The sequence below is a fragment of the Thamnophis sirtalis genome, unplaced genomic scaffold, assembly GCF_051295495.1.
Source record: "Thamnophis sirtalis isolate CommonGarterSnake01/CBP01778 unplaced genomic scaffold, rThaSir2_p1.2 scaffold_12, whole genome shotgun sequence".
NCBI classification, from domain to species: Eukaryota; Metazoa; Chordata; class Lepidosauria; order Squamata; family Natricidae; genus Thamnophis; species Thamnophis sirtalis.
This window is the reverse complement of record NW_028261392.1, coordinates 49,181,279-49,197,441: the sequence shown is the minus strand read 5'-3', so window position 1 is coordinate 49,197,441 and position 16,163 is coordinate 49,181,279. Positions and strand designations below refer to the sequence as shown.

Below are 16,163 nucleotides of genomic sequence, written 5' to 3'. Positions count from 1 at the left end.
ACAGCAAGCAATCCAGATTTTTTGTATATACCCAGGTTTGTTGGGATTAATTACATTTGATTTTTTGCTTATCCCTGTGAATAAAAGACTGTTAGTGCCCTATTATAAAAAGGGGTTGCTTTACTTGCGAATAAACATCACTACTTGCGAAGGCTATTTCAGAACAATGCTTATATTATCTAAGCAAAAGCTGCACAGATGCTTAGTGCGTCCCATTACAGTGGCTGTAATATGGGATGGAAAGGGAGAAAAGGCAACTTACTTCAAATTCACTAGCTGCTGGTTACAATACAGATTAAAAATATGAAGCTTCTGGATGCAGGAAAGGTGGGCAGGCAGAGGAAATGGGTCAAATTAATACTTACACTAAATACAGGTTGATTCACAACCACAATTGAGCCCAAAATTTCTGTTGCTAAGTGAAACATTTGTTAAGTGCGCTTTGCCCATTTTACAACTTTTCTTGTTACAGTGGTTAAGTGAATCACTGCAGTTGTTAAGTTAGTAACATGATTGTTAAGTGAATCTGATTTGCCTATTGACTTTTGTTTGTAAGAATGTCACAAAAGATCACATACCCTGAGACACTGAAACTATCCTAAATATGAGAAAGTTGCCAAGGTCTGAATCAGTGGTGGGTTCCAGACCCCGGCGCAGCCAGTACGCTGCACATGAGGCCAGGTGTCCTAGACAAGGCATGCACACTGCGTGCGCATGCGCACACCATCGCCCTGCAACACCCAGCTGGCTGGCAGAGGTAGCGCAGGTGCTGCATGTTGTGCACGCGTGCACAATGGGCCGGTCGCGTTATTAAATGGCCATGGAATGCGGGCGGGTGAGTGGGCCAAACGAGCCACTGTACCAGTATGGTGGCGGTTCTCCTGGCTACTACCGGTACGGCCATACCAGGCCGTACCTCCCAGAATCCACCACTGGTCTGAATGCTGATCATGTGATCGTAGGGATGCTGCAATGACATTATTGTTGACCCATGACAGTTGTGCTTACCACAACCATACTGTGAAATATGCAGACAATATAACAGTAGTGGCAGTGGTGGGATTCAAATTATTAAACTACCGGTTCTGTGGGGATGGCTTGTTGAGCATGGCAGGGGAAGGATACTGTAAAATCTCCATTCACTCCCCACTTCAGGGGAAGGTTACTGCAAAATCCCCATTTCTTCCCGATCAGCTGGGACACGGGAGACAGAGAATAGATGGGAGTGGGGCCAGTCAGAGGTGGTATTTACCAGTTCTCTAAACTACTCAAAATTTCCCCTACCGGTTCTCCAGAACCTGCTGAATACCACCTCTGAGTAATGGGCTTATTCAAGATGACAATGAGTGTGCTTACTGCAAGCAGGTTTGGGGGGGTTAATGAATGGTGTAACAAAATCAGCCTCATTTTAAATGTAAGAAAAACTAAATAGATAATTATTGATTTCACAAAAGGCAGGCATACCCATCCACCTCTGTATATTAATGATTCACCTGTGGAGGTGGTTAGCAGCATTATGTTTCTGGGTGTGCAACTAATAGGGTAGGCTATTTTAGTCACTCAACAATGAGACACTGGTGAAGTGGGCTCAGCAGTGCCTGCATTCTCTGTGTCGCATGAGAAAAGTTCACCTTCCTTCCCCTGTCCTTATTACTTTCTATAGAGGGACGAGCAAGAGCATCCTATCATATTGCATTACTATTTGGTTTGGAAGTATTACTGTTTCAGACAGGAAGGTGGTGCAAAGTGTGGTGAGGATGGCAGAAAATATCAATAATAGTTCACTTCCTTCTATCCGGGACATAGCACCATGATGGCAAATCTATGGCATGCGCAGGGCATGCAGAGCCATCGCCCATTGCTCTTCCAGTTTCCGGCATGCCAGCCAGCTGGTTTTCACCCCGCAGGAGCACTGAAAACCAGAAGAGCAGCTGCCTGGCACGCATGTGCGTGCCAGGAAGACGATATTCCAGTTTCCGGCATGCATGCGCACATGAAGACCAGCTGCTGCCGTGCCATACCCAAAAGAGCAACGGGCGACGGTTCTGCGTGCCCAAAGATGCAGAGAGAGGATTCTGGCAGTCGCTTCCCAGGGGGATCAGAGCTGTCAGCCAGGATGGGCAGGCCAGAGCTTCCCTCCCTGCCCAAGTGGGTTCCTTGCATGGCCCCAGTCCTCCAGCCCACGGCACTGACGTGCGTCCATGATCTGGAGCGCCTGGCCAGCTTGGGCACCCCAGAAGAGCAGTGGCAGTATGCACAGGGTGACCAGCCAGCCCCCACAATCGCTTCCCCGTCAACAAGCCAGGCCCTCAGCAGTGTCTCCATGCATGAGGAGCTACGCTCTCCTCCAGCCCTTCTGGGGGAGCTCGCCTCCCCAACGGAGACTCCTCCAGCATCCTGGCTGGAAGTGGCAGTGCAAGAACTGCCACCACCCTCTCGCCCCAGGATGTTGAAGGAGGAGCTGCCATCAGGGAGGCGAGTTTCCCCCAGTGTCAGGCCTACAGCCATATTCCTTTTGGATCTTTGGCCTGCCGCACTTTCTATTAGTCTACTATGCCATTTCTATTGTGGGAAAATGGGAGGGGGGATGGTACGGAGTTAAATTCCTTTCTAGAATCCAAGGTCAAAATAAATTTCCTTTCTAGAATCCAAGTTCATTCTTTGTCTCTACACCTCTGCACCTGATTGGAATTGGATGGGTGGAACTGCCAGCATGGCAGTGGAAGATTGGAGCATATGATGGACGTGGGTGTGGGGGCAAGATCATGAACTTTTAACTGGGTGGGGAAAACCAGGAAGCTTTCAGATCCCAGATTTGCCAACATGGCTCTCTTAATAAATTGGAACTTTGAGCAATACTTTGTCTTGGACTCTGATTTAATTTTGGATGCTATTTGGAACCCTGACACCCAGAGGGCTGGAGGAGAGCTCAGCTCCTCACTCATGGAGATGCCACCGAGGGCCTGGCTTGCCATCAGGGGAGCGGCTGTGGGGGTCGGCTGGTTGTTCCTTCTCCTTGTCAGTGCTGTGGGCTGAAGGGCTGGGATTGTACAAGAAGCCCGCTCTTCTGGGGCTGCGGGGCTGCACAAGAGGAACGTCTGTCTGGTTGTGCTCACTTGCCAGAAGTGGCAGGAGGGGGGGCTGCACTGGCTTGTTCTTGGTGGCGGGCTGGGGAGGTGCTTCATTGACAATTCATTTCTCGCACGCGCATATGCACTGGCCAGTTGGTCTTCGCATGGGCATGCGCACCAGAAACTGGAAGACCAGGTGGCCGGCACTTGCTGCTCTTCTGGTTTCTGGCACATGGGTGTGCATGCAACCTCGCATGCTCCCATTTCAGCACTTGGTGCCGAAAAGGTTCACCAACACTGACATAGCATATAAGCAATGCTTGAGCAGGGTCCGCAGGATTGTCTGGGATGCTACACATCATCTTCACAACTTGTTTTCCTTGTTACCTTCTGGGAGGAGGCTTTGTGGTATTCGAAACAGAACATCTAGATTTAGCCAGTTTTGTTCTATATAGCATGGAACAGTATAAAAATTCTATACATTTTTATATATAAAAATGACAATAAAGTTATCTTATTCCTATTATTCTTATTTGTCTGTGTGTTTATATAATTTATATCTCACATTTGTAACTAAGCAACCGAATGATTAATGGATATACTATACATGTAAACACACACAAATATAAATGTAGCTGTTTATATTGACAAACTCTGCTAAAATGTTAAAAATTAGAGTTTTTTTTTAAAAAAGGTTAACAATATTTCTGGTTCTTTTTTAGGATTTATCAAGAAACCCCACTATATCTCCAGTTCAAGTGCTAATTCTAACTTTCATCACCTACATAGGTTGTGGACTTTCAGCTATTTTTCTTTCTGTGACTCTTGTTACCTATATTGCATTTGAGTAAGTACTTGGCTATGCTAAATTATATGGTAGCAATTTGTTGTAGCTTGAATAATGGAAACAGAATAGCATGTTTATGACATTATAAGGGTTAGGGTTATTAGCATGGGAAAGAATTTGGCCTGGGAAAGAATTTTTATAAATAATAGCTGAAAAGTAAACAATGTCTAGATCACAACCATTTTATTTGGATAGGAAGTCAAGTGTAAAAATGGAGAAATTATATGTCAGATAAGACAAACCGATTTTCTCAGTTCATTTCATAATAAAAATATATCAACATATTCTAGAATTTTTGATTCTAGAGTTAGTGATTCAAATGAGTGGCTTGCACAGATTTTTCTTTCATGTGGGTCTAGTCAACGTTTTCCTCATCCTTGTTTTTTTATTCTTTGGTTTCTATATACATTTCACTAGCAAAATATTATATTTTGTTTCTGCAGTTTTCAAGTAATAATTTTGGTGCTTAAGCAATTATAGTTTATAATTTAGTAACTTGACATTATTAGAAAAACATATTTACAGTTTGTCATGCAAGTAAAAAAAAACCATGTAATGTAAAAAAGGTGTGAGCTTACATATTTAATTTATTTGGGTTTTATAGGAAAATCCGAAGAGACTACCCATCTAAAATTCTTATCCAGCTCTGCATTGCGCTGCTTCTTCTAAACCTCATTTTCCTGATGGATTCCTGGATTGCTCTGTATGAGATCCAGGGTCTATGCATTTCAGTTGCTGCCTTTCTTCATTATTTTCTTTTGGTTTCTTTCACCTGGATGGGCCTTGAAGCCTTTCACATGTATCTTGCCCTTGTGAAAGTATTCAATACATACGTTAGGAAATATATTCTGAAGTTCTGCATTATTGGCTGGGGTAAGTATATATGTTTTTCCCCCTGAATTTATATTTTTAAAGAATACTGTGTACTTTTATTTATTCCAGTGGGCAAGGACTATCAATATGGAGAAGTTATGGGCAGTTAAGTTTCATGAAGACTAGATTCAACCTCATGAATTTCATTGGGTCTGTTTTATGCATTACTATATTATATACTGTTGGTTTGAACAGATTCATGAAAACATTTTGTTTTGAGACACATTATTAACCTTTGCAAGTCCCTTTCCCTCCCAGTTTATTTTATCACTCAGTACAAGGATAAGAAAATACATATATATCATATTTAATATTTAACAGCTTATAATACTAACATTGTTACCTTATATCTGTGATGGCGAACCTATGGTACGCGTGCCACAGGTGGCACGTGGAGCCATTTGTTAGGGCACGCAAGGCTTTGCCCTGTCAGCTCACTTTGCCCTTCTTTTGAGGCAGTTTTTCACCCTCCAGAGGCTTCCTTGAAGCCTCTGGAGCACGAAAAACTGGCCCTACGGACAAACCGGAAGTTCAGGAATGGATTTCTGGTTTGTCTGTATGCCCATTTTTTGCCCTCCGGAGGTCGAAAAATGGCCCTATGGACAAACCGGAAGTCTCCAGAGGGCCTCTGGGAGGGAGTAGGGGGGGCTGTTTTTGCCCTCCCCAGGCTCCTAGAAAGCCTCTGGAGCCTGAGGAGGACGGAAAAAAAAACACAAAATCGGGGGGGATGGCGCTGGTTGTGCACGTATGTGCTCACAGGGGGGTCACCGACACATGTGCGCTGGGTCACACGCATAGCATTGTGTGTGGCATGTGCGCACAACACCCCTGTGCTCCCTCCACTTTTGGCACAGGAGCCAAAAAAGGTTAGCGATCACTGCCTTATATAGTAACTCTTATGGCATTTCTTATGCTTCCTACTTGGAAAAAGCTAAATTTATGTCATTTATTTTAGGTAAAATACGTGAACATTCATATTAGCCTCCCATCACGTTTTTAAGTTTTCAAATTTTATCTGCTGCAATTTGTGCTTGTCTGTAACATTTATGAGTATTACATCTATGCAGCTAATCCCCAGGTTAGGAGCATTCATTTAGTGCCCGTTCGAAGTAATGAGATAAGCGCCCCCTAGTGTTTATGAGCAAGTCCCAAAATTACAAATGTTGCAGCACAACGGCAGTTGTTCATCCTTACAAATAACTGCAGAGGTCTGCAACGTTCACCTATTCATGAATGTATAGATTAATGTTGAAGCTCACAAAAGAAATGCCACAGAAATCTGACCTGGAGCGATGGCATGCGCACCAGCAGAGAGCGCTCTGTGTGCCACCTCTGGCACACGTGCCATAGGTTCGCCATTATGGCCCTACACCATTTCTGACAAATGGCAGTCCAATCTCTGGATAGATTGAGATAGTAAAATGAAAAGTTCTGAACTTTTGAAATCCAATGGGAAAAATCTCTGTTTCTTGAAAATTCCACTGGCAACTCTTAAATAGTTTATACTTGGTTATTTGTTCAAATTTATTATTCAAGGTATTGTTTGATCTTTCAGGGTTACCAGCTATAGTAGTAACTATTGTACTAGTAGTGTCTCCATATAACTATGGGCTCGGATCATATGGAAAATTTCCCAATGGCTCATCTGATGAATTGTAAGTAAAATTTAGGCAATAATCTAAAACATCTAAAAGAAATCTGTTTTTTTTCTTATAAAACACAAATCTTTTAAATTTCTGTACAACACATATTATGAACATTTTTATATAGCAACTTAAAATGTATTGCTTTCAACTGCTAGAATTCCCTAACAAGCTTGCTGCTATATAACCACTCTCCATAGTCATTTTAGAAATATTTCCGAAACTTTCAGACTTGGTCTGGGAACACTGTATTATTTTGTAGCTATAGCTTTTGCAAAAAGAATGAACAGAGACAGCAAGCAATCTTCCAATGAGCAATGAGGGCTAAACTCAAGCTCAGAATCCCTGCGGTTCCCTTCCTTGATTTTCACTGTATTTATTTTTTGCAGTGAAGACATGAAACAATAGTACATGCCATTAGCTACAAAACTACTTGGAAGCATGCCATGGGGACATTATGATCAGTGGTGGGTTGCCAATTTTTAAACTACTAGTTTGGGTGCGCGCGCGCAACACTTCTGCATATGCGCAGAAGTGGGTGGGCGGAGCCTCCCGTCGCCACTGCTACTGGTTTGCCCGATCCAGGCCGAACCGGGAGCAACCCACCTCTGATTATGAAACTAGGAAAAGATTAGGGAAGCAGAGACTGATGGAAGATTCCCTCAATGGAAAAATGGCTCCTCCTCAAGGCAACCAAAGTTCCAGTATCACAAATTGCAAAGTGAGGGTTTTATTGTACCCCAACTGACAAAAATGATCAGCTGTCCAACAGCAACTATGGCTTCTTGCTAAGTTACCAATCCAGGACAAAACCAAAGGCGACAAAGTTCCCTTTGTGGTATTAGTTATCAACAATAAACAAAAAATGCAATATAGTAACAACTCCTCTATCACATATGTGTATAAAAATAAAAAGATGAAATTTAAATAATGCTTACCTTGATTATTTAAAAAGGGTTTACTGTAGATTAATGACACAATAATAAATCAAATTGAACATTAATCAGGTAACAGTCTGATTAAGCTAGATATTATACTGCTGAATCTAATCTTGGTTTTCAAACTATGTATATGTAATTGATGCATACCTTATTCTTTGTATTTTAGCTGCTGGATTAAGAATGACATTGTGTTTTACATCACAGTTGTGGGATACTTCTGTACAATATTCTTGCTGAACATCAGTATGTTCATAGTAGTACTGATTCAGCTTTGTAGAATCAAAAAGAAGAAGCAGCTTGGTACCCAGAGGAAAACTAGTATACAAGATCTCAGGAGTGTTGCCGGCCTTACATTCTTATTGGGAATTACTTGGGGATTTGCCTTTTTTGCATGGGGTCCTATAAATCTTATTTTTATGTACCTCTTTGCAGTTTTTAATACTTTGCAAGGTATGTGATTTAAGAATCTCACAATAGACTGGCATTCTTTAACTGTACAAAAATGAATTATTTTATCCTAGTTTACTATTTTGCTTTATCATTCTATAAAATAGAGTTTCCCAGAGTCGGGAATGACTAGCACATACGTGCAAGGGGAACCTTTACCTTTAGCTTTTTATACTTTTAAAAATGAAAAGGGGTCCAGAGAGAAAAAGCTTTAAGAAACACTGACCTTAAGGAATGTTATAAAAGGAATTGAAAGGTGACTTCCATTTTCTCTAGTAACAGGCAAAATCAGACACAAAGTCCTCAATTAGTGACCAGAACTGCAACTGGAACTCAATTATTAAGTAAAGCAATCATTAAATGAAACCAGTTGTGTTTATGATGCTAGTTCAGCTTTCCTTTGCAAAGCCGCTAGTACAGGGGTTGGCAATCTTAAACACTCAAAGAGCCACAACGGTCCTAACAGGAAGCCCCCCAGTTCAATTCTGAAGCTGACCGGAAGTCCGGTTCCTCCATCATAGAGTCTCCTCCTAGCACAGCATCCTTTTTTCTCTACCGGCCCTAACCGAAAGCCCTATCAATTGTGGAGCCAACTGGCAACAGGGAGCCGCAGCAGAGGGATGAAAGAACTATGTACGGCTCCAGATTGCTGACTCCTGCCCTAGTATATGAAATAGGTCACAAAGTTACTTTTTCATCACTATTATAACTATGAACAGTCACTAGAAACAGTCACTAAATGAAGACTATATGCATTCCTTCTGTCCTATTAACTGCAGAGAATATGAATGTTACCTGCATTTTGATTTTTTGGCATGCACATACAGGCATGTAAATTGGTCCCATAACACTTTTGCAACATTGCATGCATGGTAGCAACATTTTCTCTGACAGCTGTGTTATGCAAATTTGCCCTCACATAGCAGATTTTTAAAAGGTAAAATAAATTCTGATAAAATGAGGTTGCAATTGTATCTATTTACTTAAAGTGAAATGTCATAACTTCCTTTAAACATTATTTTGCAGGGTTTTTCATTTTTGTTTTTTACTGTATTGCAAAGGAGAATGTTCGCAAACAGTGGAGAAGGTATTTATGTTGTGGCAAATACCGGCTGGCTGAAAATTCAGGTAAATATTAAAAGGCTATTGTTTCAGAGGTAGTATTCAGCTGGTTCGGACCAGTTTGGGCAGAAATTTTAACTAATTCGGAGAACCACCAAATACCATCTCTGGTTGGCCCCACCCCTGCCCACCGATCGCCGCTTGTCTTGCCCAGTCACTCATCTCTCCCACCATTGCTAGCCTGCCTTCCTCCGTGGCCCTGATCTCCTTGGGTGAGTGAGCCTGCAAGCAGGCCCCGGTCAAGTTGACTCCCTGCTTGCCTCTGAATTCTGGCAGCTGCATGGCTGCGCTGGCCGGGAGGACACTTACACCATGTGAGCTGTGTGTATGTTAAGGCCGAGAAGGAGGATACAACATGGCTGAACTTTGGAAGAACTTTTCCCAAGACATCTTGTGTATTCAGGGGCTATACCTCTCCCAATGATGAGTTTGGTGGCGATCTAACGAAATGTCTTCCAGTTCTTCAAGATCGACTTTAAGAGTGCCCCCATGAAAGAAGCCAAGAAGCCGAGAGCAAAAATAGTGGCAGCGGGGGCAACAGGGGTGTGAGGTGTCCCTGCACGGTCCCCTCCCAGGTGACAGCCAGGGCTTCGATGCCTTCTATTTTCCTCAGAGGTGCAGTGTCTGCCTCTCTACACACTCCTTGCGGAGGGACACACCCGTCGCCCCTACTTTTGCTCTCAGCTTATTCCATGGAAGTGTTTTTTTAAATCGCCACCAAACTCATCATTGGGAGAAGTGTAACAAACAGACAGTCACACACACCTCAGATGCCGGCTTAGGACCTTCTGCGAGAAGACGGTGCGTGGGCATATCTCTCTCTCTCTTTCTTTCTCCGTCTCTTTTTCATCTCTTTCTCTTCTCTCTCCCTCTCTCTCTCCACGTCGTAATGGGCTCCAAGGGGAGGAGGGGACGCCGTCTCCCCTATTGTGAAGCGTGCTAAGTTTAAGTGTGCTGCACGAGGCGCTGCAAGAGCAGTGAGCAGCCATGGAGGAGAGGAATATGGGGAGCCAAGCAACTTTCTCTCCACTTGAGACACTAGCTGGTCCAGCTGCAGCTGATGCCTCTCCTTTCACTGCCCCCATGGCTGCTCACTGCTCTTGCAGCGCCTCGCCAGCACACTTCAACTTAGCACCCTCCACAATGGGGGAAGACGACGTCCGGTCATCCTGGAGCCCATTACGATGCAGAGAGGGAGGGAGAGATGAGAGATAGAGATGAGAAAGAGAAGGAAAGAAAGAAAAGAAAGAGAAATTAGAGCGAAATTAGATAGGGAGAAAGAAAAAGAGATGAGTGGGAGATGAGAGAGAGAAAGAGATGAGTGGGAGATGAGAGAGAGAAAAATGAGAGGGAGAAAGAGATGAGAGAGATAGGGAGAAAGATGAGAGAAAGAAAGAGGGAGAAAGAAAGATGAGATAGGAAGAAAGAAAGAGGGAGAAATGAGAAAGTTAGAAAGAAAGATGAGAGAGAAAGAGGGAGAAACTTGAGAGAGAGATGAGAAAGATAGGGAGAAAGAGAGATGAGAATGGGAGAAAGAGAGAGATGAGAGCGAGAGAGAGACCGAAACGGAGTGACAGAGAGAGAGAGAGAGAGATCTGTTTAAAAGAAAATACCAGGAGCCACAAAATCTGAGTAGGCGTGGCTGGGTGTGTGTGTTAATGTGCCTGGGTGGGAGTGAGTGATGTCGAATTTTCCATGCCCACCCAATCACATGACCACCCTGCCACATCCATCCAGTCACACATACACACACACACACAGCCACACCTACCCAGTGACATGACCTTCAAGCCATGCCTACCAAACTACACTCACAGAACTGGTAGTAAAAAATTTTTGAATCCCATCACTGTAATTGTTTGTATTTAGATATGCAGTATACAGGCATAGTGATTTGAAGTTTGGCTTAGAATAGAATAACAGAGTTGAAAGAGACCTTGGAGAAGTGGTGGGATACGACTGGTACATCCCGGTAGGGGGGTACCGGTGCCTGCTGGGAGCACTAGGTACCATTCCAGTACAGTGCTCCGGAGGGCCCACCCGCCCACCCACTCTCCTTTCCGCTATTTGAGCTGATCGGAGCTTTTGCACACGCGCACAGAGTGTACGCACCTGCTCCGCCGCGCAGCTGGAGCGTCGTGGACGGTAAGTATGGATGCGCATGCTGCGCGCATTCACATGGTGGCCGGGCCCCGTTGCAGTGTACCGGTTGCAACGGGATCCAGAACCCACCACTGCCTTGGAAGTCCCTCTGCTCAGGCAGAAAACCCTACACCACTTCAGACAAATGTTTATCCAACATCTTCTTAAAAACTTTCAGTATTGAAGCATTTACAACTTCTGGAGGCAAGTTGTTCCAGTGATTAATTGTTCTGTCAGGAAATTTCTCCTTAGCTCTAAGTTGCTTCTCTCCTTTACCAGGTTCCACCCATTGCTTCTTGTCCTACCCTCAGGTGCTTTAGAGAATAGCTTGACTCCCTCCTCTTTGTGGCAACCCCTGAGATATTGGAACACTGCTATCATGTCTCCCGTGGTCCTTCTTTTCATTAAATTAGACGCACCCTGTTCCTGCAACCATACTTCATATGTTTTTGCCTCCAGTTCCCTAATAATCTTTGTTGCTCTTCTCTACACGCTTTCCAGAGTTTCAACATCTTTTTTACATTGTGGCGACCAAAACTGAATGCAGTATTCCAAGTGTGGCCTTATCAAATTCCAACTATTGCTTATTTATTATTGAATTTACGCACCACATTCTTCATCAATTCCCAGAAGCAATGCTAAAGAAAGTGGCACGTAAATTCAATAATAAATAAGCGATTGTTGCAATTTGGCAGTTCATAAGAACAGTATGGACATATGGCTTGGGAACCATATGATACCCACTTTAGGCTTGGAAACCTAGGATAAACTGTCCAATTGTCAGCTTGGGAACTAGACAGATACCCACACAAGGCTTTGGAACCTCAAGGAAGAAGCCAAATTACAGTCTTGGGCTCCTGAACCAAGAAACCCACTCGTGGCTGGTATTGTACAGTTATCAGGTGTGCCCCCTATGGTGATGGGGTTGCTGGGTCAAGTGCCTGAACTCATAGTGACAATGTCACCATGGACCAACATAATATAATAGTAGTAATGATGTCTATATAAAACAAACAAGACGAAACAATAATAGAATGCATGTGATGCTGCCACACAACGTCCTCCACTTTGTTCCTATTTTTAGGGCTTTAGACATCAGCGATGAAATACCAACTCTACTTTTTTAGGTTTGAAAGATGCTCTTTCTAATGGGAATGATTTAACAGTTTCCAGAAGGTCTTTTATTGTAAAAGCGTGCTGAAAATACCTTATTACAAAGCCATCAAATTTACACTCAATTTGTGAACTATTGGAAAGCAGGAGAATGAAATTTTATATTCGAAAACTTTTGTGTTGCTACGTTATTACGCACAAAGTCTCACGTTTCTAATACCTCTCCTTCCAGAGATATAAGAAGCCAAACTTTAGTCTTTTTCACGCTACAGTCATTTTTGGCCAACTGTGCTCCAAATTATCTAGATGGAGATCGCTCATGAGAATGTTTTTATAATTTTGTTTAATAGAGCACAAGAAGTTGTACAAGATGGCCAAGTTTTCTTTCTCTCAATAAAATATTGCCCAAGATATTCTATTTCAAAGTTGCTGAAATCTCATTGCGGTATGGGGTCAAACAAATGACTATATCTCCGCAAGTATTGCATCAGCAAACATAACACTTATCCAAAGTTCATTGGGGATGCGTGTGCATGTTCACACCAAATTTCATCAAAATTCATGATGGTCAACCTGGGAGCCTCAGACCATTTGACATGGAATGGCCCTGATATATTGTGTTCAGAAATTTATGCATTTCAGATATCACAATCCCCAAAAAAGCTAGCTTCCAAAACTGGGAGGGAAACAGAGCTAATCTGATAATTCCTGAACACAGATGTCAGGGGAAGTAAGCATAAAAGTGATGAATTGTGTCATGATACAAAAAAAGCATAAATATTTGAATCAGATGGGGTACAGTTTGTGCCATGACATTACTACATGCATATTATCATTTTGATGCAGTTGTGGTTTGCTGGGATGCTTATTCTGGAAAGGGGGAACAAGAGGGTCAGGACTGATTAAAGATGCCACCCTTTTTCTGTATAACATATATTATGCCACACACAAAAGGGGAGAGTTTGTGCCATGATAGGACAACCCTGCTTTTGTCATTCTGACAAAAGTAGGATAATCCTGCGGACCCTACTATGATTTTTTTAAATTAGATACAATTTTCAATTTATTACTAGGACTTTAATATATAACACTCTATGTTCTGTAATTCTTTTACTATAGACTGGAGTAGAACTGCTACTAATGGTTTAAGGATGCAAAATATTAATCAAGCTGTATCCAATTCTTCACATTCTTTACAATCCAACAGTAACTCTACTAATTCCACATCGATGCTAATGAGCAATGATTATTCTGTGCAATCAAATGGTAATGGTATGTATGTTAAAAGTATTCTTTATGAGCAATAATGTTTAATGTAGGCAGTACAAAATAAGAGAGATTGAAGAATGAATCAATTGTTATGTGATAGGACTAGATTAAAATCCTTGTAAGGCCAAACCATTTTTATATTATAGAATGCATTTTTGTAAGGGTATTAAATTTTATGGGTATTTTTTTAAAATACAAAACATCTATATTATTGTGATATGTTCACCAAAATGCATTATGGTATGTTGGCTACTACTATGTGCTGCCACAATATTTAGCATGGTTAATATAGTAGGACAGTATTTTGAGTTTGAAAGCAACAAGACTGCTTGAAGCATGCAGGGGTGTAATACCTGCCTACAACCCCTTAATCCAAATGCATGCTTCCTAGAAATAGGCAGTGGGAAAGAGGGAATTGCTTTAAGGGGTTGTAGAAAAGTACATGTATGCCTCCATGACCTCTAGAGTGCCTTTGCCACATTTGACTTTGAAACGTTGTTCAGCCCTAATTAACATTTATTACAGGGAAAAATATGGCCTTTTTCATAGGCTGTTTAGTTTTAGTAATCAATAGACAAGGAGTTTTTTATTGGACAACTGTTCAGAGTCATTGTGAGTCAGGGACAAAAATTTAATAAATATAAATAAATAAAAATCCGGAAAGTGAGATTAGCATCCTAACAAGTACTTAGGGAGTTATGGGAAAGGCCTCTCCAGGAGTTAATTGAGGGTACCTATGACATCACAGGAAAACAGAACTGAGGCCCAGTGCTGCATCATAATAAACTTTTTTCTTTTAATTTTATATTTCAGAAAATATATCTCGGGGGAAAAATGGTGTTTCTTTCCATGTAAAGAATAGTGATGTGCAGCTTCCTGAGTTTTTAGTAAAACAGCAAGTCTTTCATGAAAATGATATATCCCACAAAAAGTCTTGCATTTCACTGAGAAGGACTTCCCAAAAAAAGACCCTGCAATTTATGGAACCATTATGACTTTTAAAATATTTTCCATTATTTTACCAAGTAATATACAGGTTTATTTTAACTGTTACACATAATGTGAGAAAAAGAAAGTCATTAATGAACAGGAGCAAAACTTCAACTATTTCCCCTTTTAATACAATTGATAGATATTAAAAATAGCTTTATGGATGCAAAACATGAACAACTGCTTATTTGCTCCTTCCCTACTCCAAAATTTGAGTTGCAAAAGTTTTTTATATACTTGACTGAGTTACAAATAGCTCAAACTACAATGCAATAATGCTATGTTAAAACAGATACAAATAAGCTAAAGTCTGAAAAGGATGCAAATACTGACTTTCTGAATAATGTGCATGGCATTATAACTTCCTTTTATCAGGATGTGATCACAGACATTATATTTTTATATAGAGAAAGCTATCTGTCTTTTGGTTATCCAATAAATTTATATTTATTTCCAATTAACTGTTAATATTATTTTGTATAAAAATAAGCCTGTCCTTTTCAAGTTTTACTGTAATTATTGTACAAACATGAATTGCTTTATTATTCTTGCATACAACCATTTGTAGCTGTATCTGTAAATAACTTTAAAATGGTGAAGTTAAATAAACAATCTAACTGTAAATATGAGTTATGCAACAATGAAAACTGTTTGCTTTATTGTTTTGTCAGTATTACAACTTCCTTATGAAAAGCTTGACGGGGAGGGGGGACAGAGAACTATGGTTTTTAAGAAGATAAATGGAAAATGTACAAAGTATTTCGGTACAGAATACTGTCACATTATTAAAATGAAACCAATCTGGGTTGAAGATTGAAACAAATACTTCAGGTAATGCCACACCTACAAGTATATCATTACATTTTCCAAAGGGAGAAAACAAGGAGAAATTGGTTTCTTAATGATCATTTGAGAAGGACTGAGATTTATAGTTTGGATTTTGGATTTGGATTTAACTTTATTTGTATGCCGCCCTTTTCCCTGAGGGGACTCAGGGCGGCTCACAATTCAGGGGGAGGGAAGGACAAAACAAGTTATACACATGAAGACAATACATCGTTAAAAAGTACAACAGTCATACTATTCGGGTGGGGTTGAAGTCTTTAGCCCCAGGCCTGTCGGGACAGCCAGGTTTTAAGGGCTACGCGGAAGGTCTGAAGGGTGGTGAGAGTACGAATCTCCACGGGGAGTTTGCTCCATAGGGTCGGAGCAGCCACCGAGAAGGCTCTCCTCCGGGTAGTTGCCAGTCGACATTGACCGGGTGATGGAATTCGGAGGAGGCCTAATCTATGGGATCTTATTGGCCTAGTGGAGGTAATTGGCAGTAGGCGGTCTCTCAAGTACCCAGATCCAATACCATGAAGGGCTTTGTAGGTGACAACTAGCACCTTGAAGCGCACCCAGAGAACAACAGGCAGCCAGTGCAGCTCGCGGAGGATAGGTGTTATGTGGGTGAAACGAGGTGCACCCACGATCGCTCGCGCGGCTGCATTCTGGACCAGCTGAAGTCGCCGAATACTCTTCAAGGGCAGCCCCATGTAGAGCACATTGCAGTACTCCAGCCTAGAGGTCCCAAGGGCACGAGTGACTGTTGTGAGAGCCTCCCGGTTCAGGTAGGGACGCAACTGGTGCACCAGGCGAACGTGGGCAAATGCCCCCCTGGTCACAGCTGTTTCCAAAGAGGTGGTTATGGAAATACATCCAT

At 41.9% G+C, this 16,163-nt stretch overlaps 1 protein-coding gene across 2 annotated transcripts in view; it reads left to right on the top strand.

Annotated features, from left to right (window-relative positions):
* The window catches only part of ADGRG2 (adhesion G protein-coupled receptor G2), a 92,883-nt gene extending 77,790 nt beyond the window's left edge, over positions 1-15,093 (top strand). For both annotated transcript variants that reach the window (XM_087726373.1, XM_087726374.1), the window contains 7 exons: positions 3,794-3,918; positions 4,523-4,791; positions 6,347-6,446; positions 7,542-7,825; positions 8,849-8,950; positions 13,319-13,471; positions 14,282-15,093. In XM_087726373.1, coding sequence (XP_087582499.1) covers positions 3,794-3,918; positions 4,523-4,791; positions 6,347-6,446; positions 7,542-7,825; positions 8,849-8,950; positions 13,319-13,471; positions 14,282-14,463 — 1,215 coding nt within the window. In that variant the 3' untranslated portion in view covers positions 14,464-15,093. The remainder of the gene's footprint in view (positions 1-3,793; positions 3,919-4,522; positions 4,792-6,346; positions 6,447-7,541; positions 7,826-8,848; positions 8,951-13,318; positions 13,472-14,281) is intronic.
* Positions 15,094-16,163: the final 1,070 nt, after the last annotated feature.